The sequence below is a fragment of the Oxyura jamaicensis genome, chromosome 2 (assembly GCF_011077185.1).
Source record: "Oxyura jamaicensis isolate SHBP4307 breed ruddy duck chromosome 2, BPBGC_Ojam_1.0, whole genome shotgun sequence".
Classification (NCBI taxonomy): domain Eukaryota; kingdom Metazoa; phylum Chordata; class Aves; order Anseriformes; family Anatidae; genus Oxyura; species Oxyura jamaicensis.
The window spans coordinates 47,157,168-47,173,205 of NC_048894.1; the positions used below are offsets into that span (position 1 = coordinate 47,157,168).

Sequence of the window (16,038 nt, forward strand, 5' to 3'; positions counted from 1 at the left end):
AGAGGGGCTTTCTGGTGGACAGAGGTAAAAGCTGGTCTGAGAAATCTGCTGTCCTGTCAGAGCTCAGCGAGCCCAACACAATTTGGGAAAACTTGCATTCCCCCTGTGGCAATCGGCTGGGGCGGTGGGTCTGGCGGAGAGGCTGCCTCGTTTCGCTGCGCATCGCAGTCACCCGAGCGGAGACTCGTGGATCTGTCTCCTGCTTATCCATACCCGAGCTGAGCACGGATCCCGGGCTCCGCCTTGGACGTGCCTGCGGGAGCGCCCCAGCCTTGGCCCCTAGCACCAGAAACTCAAGGTCACTTCCTTCCAAGCCCCGTGTGCTCAGAGCCGAGCAGGGACGGCTGGCACAACCCACAGCCTGCTGTCACCGTCCCGGCGAAGCAGAGCTCCCCAGACGGTCTCTAGGGGTGCTCGGTCGGGAGTATCATCGCTACCTGCCCACTGTCAGGAAAGCTCCGCCTCCGACATTTCGGGAGCAGTTTGATACAGGCAGCTTGGGGCAAGCAGCGGGACCCCAGCTCGAAGCATCCGCCTATGCACGGAGCCCCTGACCCCTCCTTGGCCGCTCCTCGCTGAGCAGGACCCGAGCCGGCCCGTGCGGCCGGTGAGGACCTGCTCCGTGCGGGCTCAACGCACCGGTGTCCCCCGCTCCGCAGTCCCTGCGACAGCTTCTTGGGGGGGGGGACAAGGACCTTGCCCACAAGGACCTCGCCCACAAGGACCTCCGAAGAGGCGGGATTTCTCCGGGAAGAGGAAACGGGATTTTGTTGTGTGACTTGGGAGATGAGACAGGTATCTAGTGTGGGGTTGCTCCTTGGGCTCATGGCTCTCCCAGCGGCGCTAGGACAGAGAAGTTCAGAAAGCCCTACAAACCACAATCAGACTCAAAGCTTTCAGATCGTCTCTTTCAAGTGGGAGCACGTCAAGGACCCTTATATCATTATTCTCTGGATCCTTGTGGCCAGCTTGGCCAAAATTGGTGAGTCCCATGTTATATATTAATTAATGCATACGTCCTCCCCCTTCCCCTTTTTCCCATCTACCACCACCATAAATGAAGAAAGTTTATCATAAGTCCACTCACCCCTTTGCAGGGGGTTTACTGTACTCTGTTCTGATTTCATAATACTGCCTAACATAGTGCTTAGCAGTGTAATTTTCACCTTTCCCAGTCGGTTAAGTAGTTCATTTTCAACACCTAGGACTCTGGCTTCTGTATCTGACTCCTTACAAATCTTTGCATGTTTTGAAACATTGTGTTACTGTTGCTCTTGGGAAAAACTTTTTACAGATATGAAACAAGAATCGAGCCTGCTTATACAATGCCTATTTCAGCTGACAACATGCTGTCCTCCTAATTTTAATTGGTAGTTATTAGCTATTAGCTATTGTCATCACAAACAAACACTGTAAATCCGATGTATGGACTTAACTTTCTCTGTTTTGTGGAGCATTGTTGAATTAGCGAAAGAGAATAAGAAAGTTTATTATCAGCTATTATCAGGTCATCTGTTGCAATATAAATCTTAGAATACACAGAATTTTCTTCAAGAATATAGAGTAATTGACAAGCAAGGATGTAGACTAATTCAAATGTAGTAAGAGTAAATTTATAAGCATTGTGTAACTCTTGTGTTCTGAACACTGTAAGAGCTCCAAAAGCAATATTATACTAACAGTACTGTTTGCTGAACTGGAAAAGTGGCTAATTGGAATGTATTTTATTTACATGATGCTGTTATCTTCAATCATAGAATCATAGAGTATCTGGAGTTGGAAGAGACCCACAAGGATCATTGACTCCAACTCCTGGCTCCACACATGACTACCTAAAAATTAAATCATACATCTGAGAGTGTTGTCCAAACGCTTCTTGAACTCCGTCAGGCTCAGTGCTGTGACCACTCCTCTGGGGAGCCCGTTCCAGTGCCTATCCTCACTCTCACCTGTTTCTAATATCCAGTCTGAATATGCCCTGATGCAGTTTCATGTAATTCTGTTGGGTCCAATCACTGGTCAAAGACCATTTATCTTTTGGATCTAAAACTAGACCACTGTCAGTTTGGCTGGTACTTTCACTGTAATTTTCAAATTTCAATAAATCATTCCTAAAATAATTCTCAACTCAGAAGGCAAGAGCAGCTGAAAATCATGCTAATATACCGTACTTGCATTGTTAATACTAATCTGAGATACCAGAATTATATACCATGGATTTTGCAAAACACACAGAATGAAAGATATAAACAGGTTGGGTATACTGTAGATCATAAGCTAAATGCAGTCAGGCTTGGATGGAAAATGCTGTGTCCACATCCAAATAAACCCAAATGATGATGATGATGATGATTATTTTTAAATGAGGAAAAAGTTATGTAGAGGCTCTATTGTTAAGCATTTTTCAGTGATATCTGCATCTTAGGTTTCTGTTGTTTACCCATACACACATAAGCTAAATATCGTCATTTGAATCACTGTTGAATTACACCTATAAAATATTACAGATGATTGCTACATTATCTAGATTACATAAAAATATTTCTATTTAATTGACTCTTCCTGGTTATATCAAGTAGAAAACTGGGGGAATCAGATACAGGAAAAAATAGTGATATTGTTGAGTCACTGTAAATTTGTGCTAATTAAACTAATACACAGGTTGTTTGTTTGAACCATCTTTTTGAGATACTCTTCTAAATTAGCATTTGCTCTCTGTGTTATTAAGACTTTGCTGCTTTCTATATGTAACAAAGTTATACAGAATGATATTAGTCCTGTACAGCTGTATCAGTTCTGTGGCAGAAACCCAATGCAGCTAACAGGACTGTTAGATTGTTCTATATTTAAATTGCAATGGCCTGGATTATGATTAGCCTGGATTAAGATGAGCCATTTTACTGTGAAATCCTCAGTATACCTATAAGTGCTTGATAAAGAACTAAGTGTTTTTGGAGTTCAGGAGCTGAATTTTGCTGGTTCTATTTTTAAATTATTTGCACTTATTTCATAGTTACACAGAACATGTTATTTACTAGTAAGTAGTATCTGTCAATTCCATCATTTTCTGACTCTCAAACTCTCAAGCCTCATACCCTTTTTTCTTCACATATGTAATTACAATTCTGTACAGCCTTGTACATTGTCTTTGAAGAAGCATTGTACAACTGCTGTATTCCACTGAGGGCCTATGAATGACCCTGATTCCCCCCATCAGTCATAAAGAAGATGCAGATGATCAGAAATGTACACTCACTGTTCAACAGTTGATTGATGCAGAAAGTAGAAAGTTGTTCATATAAGTCAATGAGAAAGGGAAATCAAAATCTCTCGGCCTTTTACCTGCCTGGATGTGTCAAGGATTCTAGAAAGTAGGCCAGAAATCTATCAGAAGATTTTGAAGGTCAAAAATGTTATGCAGGACCAAGAAGATCTATACATTTAAAAAGCAGACAGAAAAGAACTGGGGAAGAAAATATAGAATGTCTACCCCTGTGTCCCTTGATTTTACTACCTGAAGGAGGGCAAACATAGTGGAGTTAAAATGCTGGTTTTGTTCTGGATATTTCAGTAGGGGGAGTAGTTCTTATATATGAAAGCTCACATCTCCATGGTTACAGAGGACGGGTGAGATATATTACTGGTGGAGTGCTGACTGGCAATTGGGTTACCAAAAGGTCTTCTGGGAATTGCAAGCTGGGGGTGAAAGGAATATGAGAATACTTTGCCTTCGTTTGCATTAGAATAATCTCAAAAAATCTGTTTCTTTTGTTTCATATTCCCTAAAAGGAATGGTTCACTTTATGATGCTATAAGGCTTGATGGAGGGCTCATTTAACAATAAATACTTGTGGCTTTTCTGGGACTTGTTATTCCTGAATGTACATCAGAAAGTAAATTCAGTGCTGTCAAAGTGTTCTGCATCAGAAACTATTTTATGTGAAATCTCATAAGCATATCAAATACTCAAAAACGTCCTGAGTTTTTCTTGGTTTGGTGTGAAAGAAGATGTATTTTTGTTTCCCTTTTTATAATTTTCATATGAAGAATGAATATTAAGTATTGCCACAAATAAAACTGGAAGTATTAAGTATTGCCACAAATAAAACTTCATACTTTTGGCTTTCTTGCACTACAGGAAATCAATTAATTTTTGTGTTACTAGTACAAAACTTCTGATATATCTCAGTGTACTGTTTTGCATATTATAATTGATTTGATTTGACCATCTTCATTTGAAATGTTCCAACTCTTTATTCTAAGGTACACAGTGTTCCACCTAATTATCTTTATTTCCTCTTTTGATAGGCTTTCTTATCACTACAAATGAGTATCCTTATGGGATAAGGCCAATAAACAACTCAAGTCTGTAAAGCTAAGTCTGAAAAATATCTTATCTTCATGAAGAAGGTACATGAGGTTCATCTGAGAACCCTCCTAGTGGACTTCTTCCACTAGGTGTCCACATACTTGTACCTCAGTTCTCCAAATGGAGCAAGCAATACTAATGAAAGAAAACCATACACACATAGGTACCTGTATGTGTTTATATTATAGATGAGGTCTCCTACTGTAACTATGATGCTAAGGAATGTAAGATTCTTTTAATCAACATGCTTTTCAGTATATTTCTAATTTAAGATTAAAGACACATACATACTGACCAGCCTTACACATGCTTTCTTTGTTCACTTCTTCATGTACTCTCCCACTTCTTTGTATCTTTAGTAGATCTTCAGTAGATTACTTGAAAATTACTTGAAAATAATAATTTAATAAACAGAAACGTAGAAGATAATGAACAGTGGGAGGAAAACCTGCTGCAGAAAAAGCCAGAAGTAGGTGGGAAAACAGAAAACAACTCTGGATACAGGCAGAAGTAAAGGAATAATAAGCTCAAGAGCTAAAAAATGGGCAAGACAGGAAATAGTTTCAACTCAGAATACTGTAGAGAAGCTTTATTTTTTTCAAAGAATACATCTTAATCCATGGTTATTTGGAAAAAAAAAAAAAAAGAAAAAAAAAAGAAGGAGGTATGTTTTTAGCTGGGGATAGCCACCACATGCTACTAATGCTACTATTTTCAAAATGCTAGGAGGCAGAGAGAATGTGCATTTATATTTTCATTGGTGGTTAAGTTGGGCAACTTATAAGAATTGTGGTTTATATCCTTTGGACTACTATAACATTTTTCCAAAGGACAGTTAATTGTTTATCCCAGAATAATGATAATTAAAAAACAAACAAACAAACAAACTAGATAGCAATCCATAAAACTGAATAACAACATTTACTGCCTTCACCTCTGCCACCTAGACTATTGACCTCACCGGTCTAATCAGGATGGGTCTGCACAAAGGAAGTTTCATTACTGTAATTATCTCTGGCCATTTTGGTCAGCTTAAGCTAATTGCTACCGTTAAAATGCTGTTTCAATTTTTCTTCATCACTCTGTCCCATGTTAGCACAACTAGCAGTACCCATCTGAGAGATAAAGTGGTCTCACTATGGCATCTGCCAGCTCCCTCAGCATTCTTGGGTGAATCCCATCAGGGCCTCTCCCCTTGGGATCCTGAACTTCACCATCTCATGGTCACTGCAGCCAAGGCAGCATTTGACTCTGAAATTCCCCAAAGGTTGCTTATTGGTGAGTTAGTCCAGCAAAGCACTTCTCACTGGCTTCTGTATCACTTGGAAGAGAAGCTATCATCAAAGTACTGTAGGAAACTCCTGGTTTGCTTATGTCCTGCTATAGCACCCTCGAACCTCCCACCCATCCTTTCTATTTTGGAGTTAGTTTTTCTGCTCATTTAGCCCCCTGAACTTGGTCAATGTGGATCAGATAAGCAAAAATGCTCCAGTATCTGTGTGTCCTGGTCCCTTTGTATGTCTCACACTTACCTGAGAAAGAAGTATTTTGATAACACCAACATTCCTGTGGAGAATTTTAAGCATGTTGGGATGGGCTAGGGAAGAAACTGTGAAATGCAGGTCTAACAACCCACCTAATTAAAACTCCCGGGGCAACATTTTCTTTAAAGAAATCAATATTCTTACTTCTAAAGCAAATTGTCAAAACAAAAGCCCATTTGTCTCTGAATTTCTCCTCCTGGCTGTTTAGTGGTAGAGAAAAGCTCAGTTACTTAAAGTAATGGTATTCTTTTAATTAAATCAAAAATATGAGAATAGGTCCTCCATTGGCAATTGTGTGTGTGCGTCTCTTGTAAATACTATTTTTAGGAAGAAATGTTGAAGTTTGCTTAAGAGAACTTTATTGTAAGTATTTAGCTGAAAATGGAGTATGAGACTCAAATGGTGAGGATATTGCAGAACTCTGCAAAGCATAGATTACTGGCCTTGTCATGTTTGCAGTGCTTTTTAAAAGCTGTTTTGTAAGCAAGTGATAGTATGAGAAAGGACTTTGCATTCTGACTAGGAAGACTGATCTTGGCTGCTTTCCCCCATATCCAGAAAAAGAACTCTAGGAACCTTCTGGTTTGCTTGTGACCTGTTATGTCACCCTCCAACACCCCACTCATAATTTCTATTTTGGAGTTAGTATTTCTGTCTATTTAGCCCCCTGAACTTGCTCAATGTGGATCAGATAAGCAAGTGTGAGAAATGGTGTGAGAGTGGATGTCTTTGAACAGGAATGAGGAAGTAAGGCTACCTTCCCCCGTATCCAGAAAAAGATAGCAAGGAAAAATATAACTTTTAATGTATGTATCGCTTTATTGTGATCTCAGTAGAAGTTGGAATAGATTGTCATACTTTTAAAGGAAGCACATATATTTTCTTCTTGAATATACCCTTTAATTAGCTATCTTAAAGTGGCAAAGCAATTAGATAGAAATGTTATAAATTTGTGCTGGCAACAGTGTCAAATAACTGGGATGGCTTCAATTAAGTAAGATGCTCTACTTCCTCTTGCAACGTTCTGTTTAGAATGCATGTGAGCTAAAAATTAAGTAGTGTAAAATCCCTTCTAAGGAATTAATTTTTTTTACACAACATCTTAGGTGGCTGAAGAGAACATTTCCATCATAGAATAATAGCTTAGCATTTCTAGTTCTAAGAACAATTGTGTAAGCCATGGTTTGTAAATGGATGCCTATTTCCACATTTTTTTTCCATTTTACACTTGTACGTTATTCATCCTTTTCCTGTCATTTTTACCTCCATGAAACACTTCTTCCTCCTCCCCCCTCCTTCCCTCTCTCTCTCCCCCTAAGTGTTGTGAGTCTCATGTCTTAATTATTTAGAGTAAGGAAGAAGATAACAGGACAGTATAATTTGACAAGATTCAGATTACATCTCCTGACGAATAGCAAATGTACAGTGGCAACTTGTATGAGTTACATAAGAAAACAATGTCATTTTGAGAATGACCCTGAACCGAATACAGTTCAGGCATGCATACCTAAGAAAAGACCTCTGCCATCAATTACTTTCAAGCATCTGTGTGCAAAGTGCTTTGCATTCTCTGCAGAACAATGGAATCCTTTTAATACTTCAGTTTTAAGTTTGTTGAAACCATTGATTTACTGTCTTCAGAGCTTTAGCCACTTATTACTAAGGGTGGTCTACGAAACCCCAAAGTGACTGTAAATCTCTCATGTGGTAGTGCAGCAGACTATAGGCCTGCAAGTAGCAAGCCCTTTCATATACACAAAAAAACTTCATGGGAAAGGCTTTGTGAGGTCCCCTTTGTTTTTGTGGAGTTTAGTGTGTTAGAGATGCTTAGTAGGGAAGCTGATATTGGAAATCCTCATTTATTATGATTTATGATTTATTTACTACTTGGACCTGGCAGTAAGGAAGTGGTATTTCCTGTTTTGAGTCATATCACCAGAAGATTATCAGAAGTCAGTGAGTTTCATCACCAGAACTGAGACACAACACTTCTTTTCCCCCTATTTTAATGACTGTGTTTTAGTTACTCTGAAGTAATGGGGTAATTGATAACTGAGTTATTCTGTATCTTCTTTCTATTGCAAGGTGAATTGCCGTGTCCAAACTCTTGAGAATATTTCTTTTTGCTTTTTCAGCAGATTGTGGTTTTGCTCATCTTTCTCTGGTAGTTCAGTTAAATTACTGTCCCAAAGAACTAAGGTCTCTAATTATTATTTACCTAGTTAAGAATTAGCACCCATTTAGAATCACTATCTTTTAAAAGTCTTTGTAAACTGCAGAGCATGGTAGGTTGGATGTTTTGTAATAATTTGATTCCTTTTGTAAAACAGCTTACAGAGTGTTCACTCCCATGAAAGGAGTGACTTGATACTCAGCTGGCTGCTATGTAAAGCACTGTAAAGTCATAAATACTGAAATTACAGGCTGACAAGAAAGAGCCAAGATGGAATGCAAGACCTCAGGTGGAAACACTTTTAATTAAGATACGAATATTTAATATTTATTTGTGGAAGAAGAAAGCTGAAGATATTCTGAAAGGTCTATGCAAAAGCAGGGTTTTTAAATAGATGAGTCTGTGGGTTTTCTCCTTCCAATAGCTGAAAATAGAAGTAGTCATTCTGCATTCACTAATAGAACACTGTGGGAGAAGGGGCAGAATGGAAGCTACAGATGAGAGTGCTATTATGTATATTGCATAAAAATTATGTAATTAGATTTTGAGGGGGGAGAGTTGGGCTGCTATTCAGAGGCAAGTCAGCAGGCTGGAGATATGGGCTGACAGGAGTCTCATGCAGTTCAGCATGAAGAATTACAAACAACCACAGGCACCAGTACGAGCTGGGAGACAACCAGCTGGAAAACAGCTTGGCAGAAAAGGAGCTGGACACCAAGCTGAACAGGAGTCAGCAATGTGCACTTGCCACAAAGGAGGCAAAGTGCTGGCAGCAGGCCAAAGGAGGTGATACTTCCCTCTACTCAGCACTAGTGAAGACACCCCACAAGTACTATGCTCTTGGCTCCCCAGTAAGAAAGAGATGTGGAGTTATTGGAGAGAGTCCAGCACAGAGTGGGACCACAAAGATGATCAATGAACTGGATCATCTCTCCTATAAGGAAAGGTGGACAGAGCTAGGACTATTTAGCCTACAGAAGAGAAGGCTCAAGGGGCATCTTGTCATCATATATAAATATCTGAAGAGAGGGTGAAATGAGGACAGAGCCAGGCTCTTTACAGTGGTGTCTAGTGACAGTATTAGAGATAATGGGCACAGAATGGAAAACAAGAGGTTCTATCCAAACGTGAGGAAGCACTTCTTTACTGTGCACTGAAAGACTGAGTACTGGCAGAGGTTCCCAGAGAGGTTGTGAGTCTCCGTCCTTGGAGCTATTCAAAAGCCATCTGGACATGGTCCTGGGGAATCAGCTTCAGGTGGCTTGAGCAGAGGGTTTGAACCAGATGACCTCCAGAGATCCTTCCAAGTTCAAACATTCTGTGATTCTCTGAGGGAACATGAAAAAGAGTAGAAAATGTGCACAACTTTATATTCAATGTCTAACAAATTAGTGTATTAATTTCTTAATTTTTAATTTATGTTCTTTTGTTATCATAAAGAAAATAAGTATTTGGCTGTAGTCCAGAAGGTTTTCTGTTAATGTTTTTCATTCATTGAAAGGATGTCATACTGCCTGACCTTTCTATAAATATGTCTATTAGTCATAGTCTCCTACCAGGAATTGGCAATATATTATTATTTTAGACTTTGCTCTATAGGGCTTCAAGAGGACAGCTTCTTCTTTTGGACAACCTGTCTTTGGGGGGGACTTATCCCTACATCTTTGCCTGTGGATTGCAGTGTATCTTAGAGAATACTACATTTTAGAGATGTAAAATGAACATGCATAGCAAGGCTTATTTTCTCCCAAGAAGACATTTCATAGGTTAAATGAATAGGCAGCATCACTCTGTTCTTTTCAGTGCTATGCTAAGTATTCCTTCAAATCAGAGAGCCACCTTTCTATCCGTTTCCAATAATCTTACAGATCTTAATTTCACCTGGGCCTTTTAAAGTGGGATTGCATATCTGCCAGTTGGTGCACTGTTGCTCGTCTGTGCATGATTATATCTAACAGTTTCTTTAAAAAAAATCATGGTGTAGCATAATTTTTTTCCACAGTCACAGAAAAATTGTCACAGAAAAAGTGTTTTTCTATTTTATTATCTACTATTATTCTACTTCTGTGTTCCACAACCTCTAATGTAGCAAATTCTTACAATTCAAGACAACAAGAGTGAAAGAACAAGGAAGCAAGGAAGGTGGTAGCTCACTCAGGTCAGTTGTTTGGGTGGTTGTCTAGCATCCATAACACAGCCTGAAATTCATGCCCTGCAATTTTGGAAACTAACATTGCTGTGATGAGGTAAAAGTGTCTGGAAACAGAGGGATCATTTTGTTACTTCTTTTCTGGATAGTATTTAGAAAAAAAAAAATGCTCCTCATTCTTCCAATAGCTTTGTTAGAAATAAAAACCACAGCAAATCCAGTAACTACACCATTTTTTTTTTTCCTTCACAGATATGGCATTAAAGTCAATCATTGATAAGTGTCTGGTAATTCACCTAGCCCACACCCACACAAATTAATTCAATCAAATTTCAGACATTCTCTGGTCTCAGATGAGGTTATTACACTTCACATGAGAGTCTAAAAAAGGAGCTGTCACATTCATCATGGAGTGAATGGGAGTGGCAATTCATTAGTACATAATCCATTAATCTTATTTACAACCTTATGTTCCTAACTGTTTCAGTAACAGAAGTACATTTTGTTTTCATGTCTTGAATATTTGTACTGAAGAAAAAGGTAATTAAGTGAAAAACTAAAGCTTTTTGCTCTGAGATAAAACTATTCATTTTGAGCACTCAATAAAACATCTTAATGCTTCAGTCTTTCCTAAGGAATACAATACAGCTTACCTTATTAAAAAGTGTAGTTTCCAAGGCATGTTCACTTGAATAATGCTGCTGATGTTTGAAAGTATGAGGATGTAAAAACAGCATGAGGAAGTATGAAGTTTCCTTCTGCTTATTGTGATTTAGAAGGAAAGATTAAAACCACTCCAAGGTAAACCTGAGAACTGTAGGTAGAAACTCAACTTTTGTATGAAACTCTTATGTCAGGAAAGACCTACCCAAAAGTAGGGATTAATGTTCTATAGCTATTTTTTTCCATTACTACCTTGTGTAGCATGCATTCTTTATCACATAATTGAGGAACCTGAAGTGTTGAAAAGTAGACAAGTAGAATCTTGTCTATACGTGCACGTGCTAAATGTTTTATGCATGTTGTCCACTGATGTTGCACAACAGACAACAGTCACTATTAAGAGTGCTCACACTGTGGTCCCTAAAACAAAATATATCTAACTGAGAGTTGAAACAAGCTTGGTAAACAGCACCATAATTTGGGAACTGCTTATCGGTTAGGAATATGACTAAAGGACATGATATTTTATTTATCATTCAGTACAGTTTATGTCAATAGGCAGTGTTTTCTCTTAAAACTGATTCCAGCATTAAAAAAAAAAAAAAAAAAAAAAAATCTCCTCTAGAAAAGCTGAGATCTACCAAATTCACAGCATATGTAAACAACATATGTAAATTTCTGAAATTATACCTGAGTCATAATCATGAAACTCTTGTTTTATTGAGCTGTTGGAGTCTTTCCTCCAATGTAAGACTGGCCTTTGAAGCCTTGCTGGGTCCACAGTAGAGTATTTGCTTTCAATGGAAACTAGCCAGGCAACTCTCAGATCGAGTTTATTTTCAGTTTTAAGGCAAGCTTCTTGATATATGTGATTATTTATTTATTTATTTTGAGTGGTCATCAGTGCTAAATGGGGGTATCCTTATTTTTATTTAGTTTTCTAATGTAACCAGGAATACTTCTGCTGTAATCCCATGTTATTCCAGTTGTACTAATTATAATCTTGCCATGGTGAAATATGAGGGGCAGGAAGAAAGGCAATCTACCAGGGCTCAAAGAAAGGTGCTTACCTATCCTATGACTGGGAGCACTCTTCACAGCTATTCCCCTTAGCCCTTGGTCTTTAATTATGTCCTTCATGCTTTTCCTAACAGGCAGTATGCCACGCCCTGCAAGACGCAGTGCAGGGGAAGAACAATAAGTCCCTATATTAGGAGCAGTGCTCGGGAAGTACAGGAAGTCATAGAATCAAGGAATCTTTAAGTTTAGAAAAGACCTCCAAGATTATCTGGTCCATCCAACTGTCCACTAACAGCATCCACTAAACCACGTCCCTAAATGCCACATCCAATCTTTCCTTAAACACCCCCAGGGACAGGGACTCCACCACCTCCCTGGGCAACTTGTTCCAATGCCTGACCACTCTTTCTGAGAAGAAAAGTCTGCTAATTTCAAAACTAAACCTCCCCCAGCACAACTTGAGGCCATTCCCTCTTGTTTTGTTGCTAGTTATCTGTGACAAGAGGCCAACACCCAGCTCCACACAACTTCCTTTCAGGTAGTTGTAGAGAGCAATGAGGTCTCCCTTGAGCATCCTCTTCTCCAGACTAAACAACCCCAGTTTCCTCAGCTGCTCCTCATAGGACTTGTATTTCAGACCCTTCACTGGCTTCATATGCCTGCTCTGGACATGCTCCAGGGCCTCGATGTCCGTCTTGTAGTGAGGGGCCCAAAACTGAACGCAGTATTTGAGGTGTGGCCTCACCAGATCAGAGTACAGGGGGACGATCACCTCCCTGGTACTGCTGGCTACACTATTCCTGGTACAAGTCAGGATATTCTTGGCCTTCTTGGCCACCTGTGCACACTGCTGCCTCATGTTCTGGTGACCATTGACCAATATCTTTCCAGTCACTCTACGCAAGCCTGTAGCACTGGTTGTTGTGGCCAAAGCACAAGACCTGGCACTTAGCCATGTTGAACCTCATCCCATTGGCCTCTGCCCATCGATCCTACCTGTCCTAGTACCTCTCCAGGGCCTTTCTACCCTCCAGCAGATAGACACTTCCCCCCAGTTTCATGTCCTCTGCAAACTTACTAAGGGTGCACTCAATTCCCTCATCCAAATCATCAATAAAGATATTAAAGAGGATGGGCCCTAACACCAACCCCTGGGGAAAATCACTCATGACCGGTCGCCAGCTGAATTTCACTCCATTCACCACCATTCTCTGGGCCTGGGCATCCAGCCAGTTTTAACCCAGCAAAGAGTGTACCTGTCCAATTGTACCATGTCCTTATATTAGAAGGAAATTTTCAGTGTCAACCTCCAATATGGATTCATCAAGCTCTTTCTTCATCTTCTCCTTTTCCTTGAACAATAGGAGTGAATCAAGGACTTTTTCTGTTGTGTGTTCAGGCTTTGGTAATTGTTTGTGCAATTTATCTTGACACCAGAACAACCATTTCCGTATATTACTAGTAATCCATTTCTTTGCAGTTCTTTATCTGTATGAGCAAAAGCTGAAACATTCTCAGGTGGAGACCTTTGTTTTAATTCATTTATCATGTTAAAGTAAAGATCAAAAGGAAATATTTTTCTAAAATTCATAGAGTGGAATGAGTTAACTCAGCATTTCTTGGCATTTAATTATTTCAGAAGTTCTTCCCACATTACTGGTATATAGTTTGGTATTTGAAAAAATTAAGCTAGAAAAATTGCTTTCCTTATCTATCAGTGAAGGTCATTCTACATCTGGAGGAATTGCAATATATAACTTTAAAGAAAGTAAATTCTACTTTGTTTTCTTACCACCTAAATATGTTGTAAATTTGTAGTGTAAAGTCAGCTGGAATGTTAGACATCAAGCAATCCATTGAGTCAAAACAACCCTATTAGTCAGGTCATTTCTGATAATTCTACTTGCAATTATTTCTGACCCTTCTGATACTTTTGTATATAGAATAACTCTAGTATGTAATATTCTTCAGCTGTGTTTCTTTGTGTTTGTATTCAATATGGAATATTGCATACAGAGAGAACATCCTTAACATGGAAAAGTCATAGTAACCCTTATATGAGATCAGTTTGTGAGGAATATTTACTTGAGCAAGAAGACTGTCTTTAAAACTTAATTCTAAAAATTTTGCATAGGAAATGCATTTTTATGATACTTTCCCTGTCCTGTTTTATATCATGTACTATACCTCAAGGTTTTTCTAATGTGTACTTTGCTCTCATTTTGAAATATTATTTTTGACTGTTCCCATTTAACTTTTAGTGCCATTCAGTTCCACAAGGGCCAAGTGCTACCACAGTTGCCCTGCAGTGGGACTGTTCCTTCAAAAAAAAAGAACTATTTGGCATAATTATGATAATCTGTACCTGACTGCTTACACTTCATTATGTTCTAACTGCTTATAGAGGTAATGGTTGCTTACTCACACACTTCTTTGAATTTGACTTGGGGCTATCTTGTTATGCTATGACCTATCAGCTCGGGAACCTTGACCTGTATGTTGGTTGCACTTTTAATTGCTAATGTATTTTGGTAATTGTTCACCCACAGAGAACAGAGACCTAAAATCTCCTATTTAATGAGCTCATTACAATGCTATACACTTTTAAAACGGTAGTCATTACATACGTGACAAATAAAGCTTTCAGGAGCTGGATAAAACCAAACTCAGACCAGTTTATCTAAACAAGTTAAATATGAAGGACTTTGTGTCCTGCTTAGGAAAAATATGTCCAGGATCAAGTACGAAAAGTATTAATACTCATGTTCATGTATTGTATTTTAAGACAGCATCCAAGGACCTTTATTAAAAATGGCTTTTACTACTTGTTACTTGATACACAGATACTATAAAATATCACTGAATTATTTCAGTAGTTTTTCAATTTTGGCTAAATTTGGTAAAAACCTAAGTATTGTCTAAGTAATCATGGTTAGAAGAAATTAGTAAAATCCTTTTTCTTTAAGTACTTTCTACTACCTGTATATAAACAATTCAAAAATTGATGAAAACTACCATGTTGAGATCTCCACAGAACAGAACCTGAAAAACTATAAAACATGCTATGAGTCATCTGACCAGGAAAAAAATACTGAGTGTACTCTGTTGATAAACATTAAAAAGGCAATTACAAGTAATAATGATCTGCTTTAGCTATGTGGAGTCTGCTTAAACATTTCCTGGACAGACAAAAAAAGTAGTTTCTTCATGCTTTGAATCTTTGTTTGAACTGAACCACTCTCAGAACACAATGAAAGACCTCTTTTTTTCTTGATGTAGGCCTTAAATTTATTTAGTAATAAGACAACGGATAGATGAGTAACAGGGTGAGTAAAGGAATCATAGAATATCCAGACTTGGAAGGGACCCACAAGGGTCATCAAGTCCAGCTCCTGGATCTTCAGAGGACCACCCAAAAAATCAGACTACATGTCTGAGAGCATTATCCAAATGCTTCTTGAACTCTGTCAGGTATCCAAATGCTTCTTGAACTCTGTCAGGCTTGGTGTTGTGACCATCTCCTTTTGGAGCCTGTTCTAGTGCCCAGCCACCCTCTTGGTGAAGAACCTTTTCCTGAAATCCAGCCTGATCCTCCCCTTTTGCAGCTTCAAGCTGTTTCCTCGGGTCCTATCAGTGGTCACCAGAGAGAAGAAATCAGCTCCTGCCTCTCCACTCTGCCTTGTGAGGAAGTTGTAAACTGCAATGAGGTCTCCTCTCAGTGTCCTCCAGGATGAAAAAAACAAGTGATTTCAGCTGCTCGTCATATGTTTTCCCCTCCTTCACCAGCTTTGTAGCCCTCCTTTAGACACTCTCTAACAGTTTTATATCTTTTTTATACTGTGGCAACCAAAACTGCATGCAGTACTCGAGGTGAGGCCACACCAGTACAGAGCAGAGCAGGACAATCACTTCCCTTGGCTGTCTAGCAATGCCGTATTTGTTGCACCCCAGGTTGGCCCTCCTGGCTGCCAAGGCCAGGACAAGATAAAGTATGAAACTATAAGGAGGTTATTTGTAGAAGTCAGTAGAGATTAGTTATTTTATTTTATTTTATTTTATTTTATTTTATTTTATTCTCTTCTCTTCTCTTCTCTTCTCTTCTCTTCTCTTCTCTTCTCTT

General features: G+C 39.0%; 1 protein-coding gene across 4 annotated transcripts in view; it reads left to right on the plus strand.

The window, feature by feature from the left end:
• The first annotated feature begins 483 nt into the window (after positions 1-483).
• SLC9A3 (solute carrier family 9 member A3) overlaps positions 484-16,038 on the plus strand; it is a 50,255-nt gene continuing 34,700 nt past the window's right edge. For 2 of the 4 annotated variants that reach the window (XM_035319277.1, XM_035319280.1), the window contains exon 1: positions 484-982. In XM_035319277.1, the coding sequence (XP_035175168.1) occupies positions 787-982 (196 nt within the window). In that variant the 5' untranslated portion in view covers positions 484-786. The remainder of the gene's footprint in view (positions 983-16,038) is intronic. The other 2 variants (XM_035319278.1, XM_035319276.1) reach the window with 2 other exon arrangements.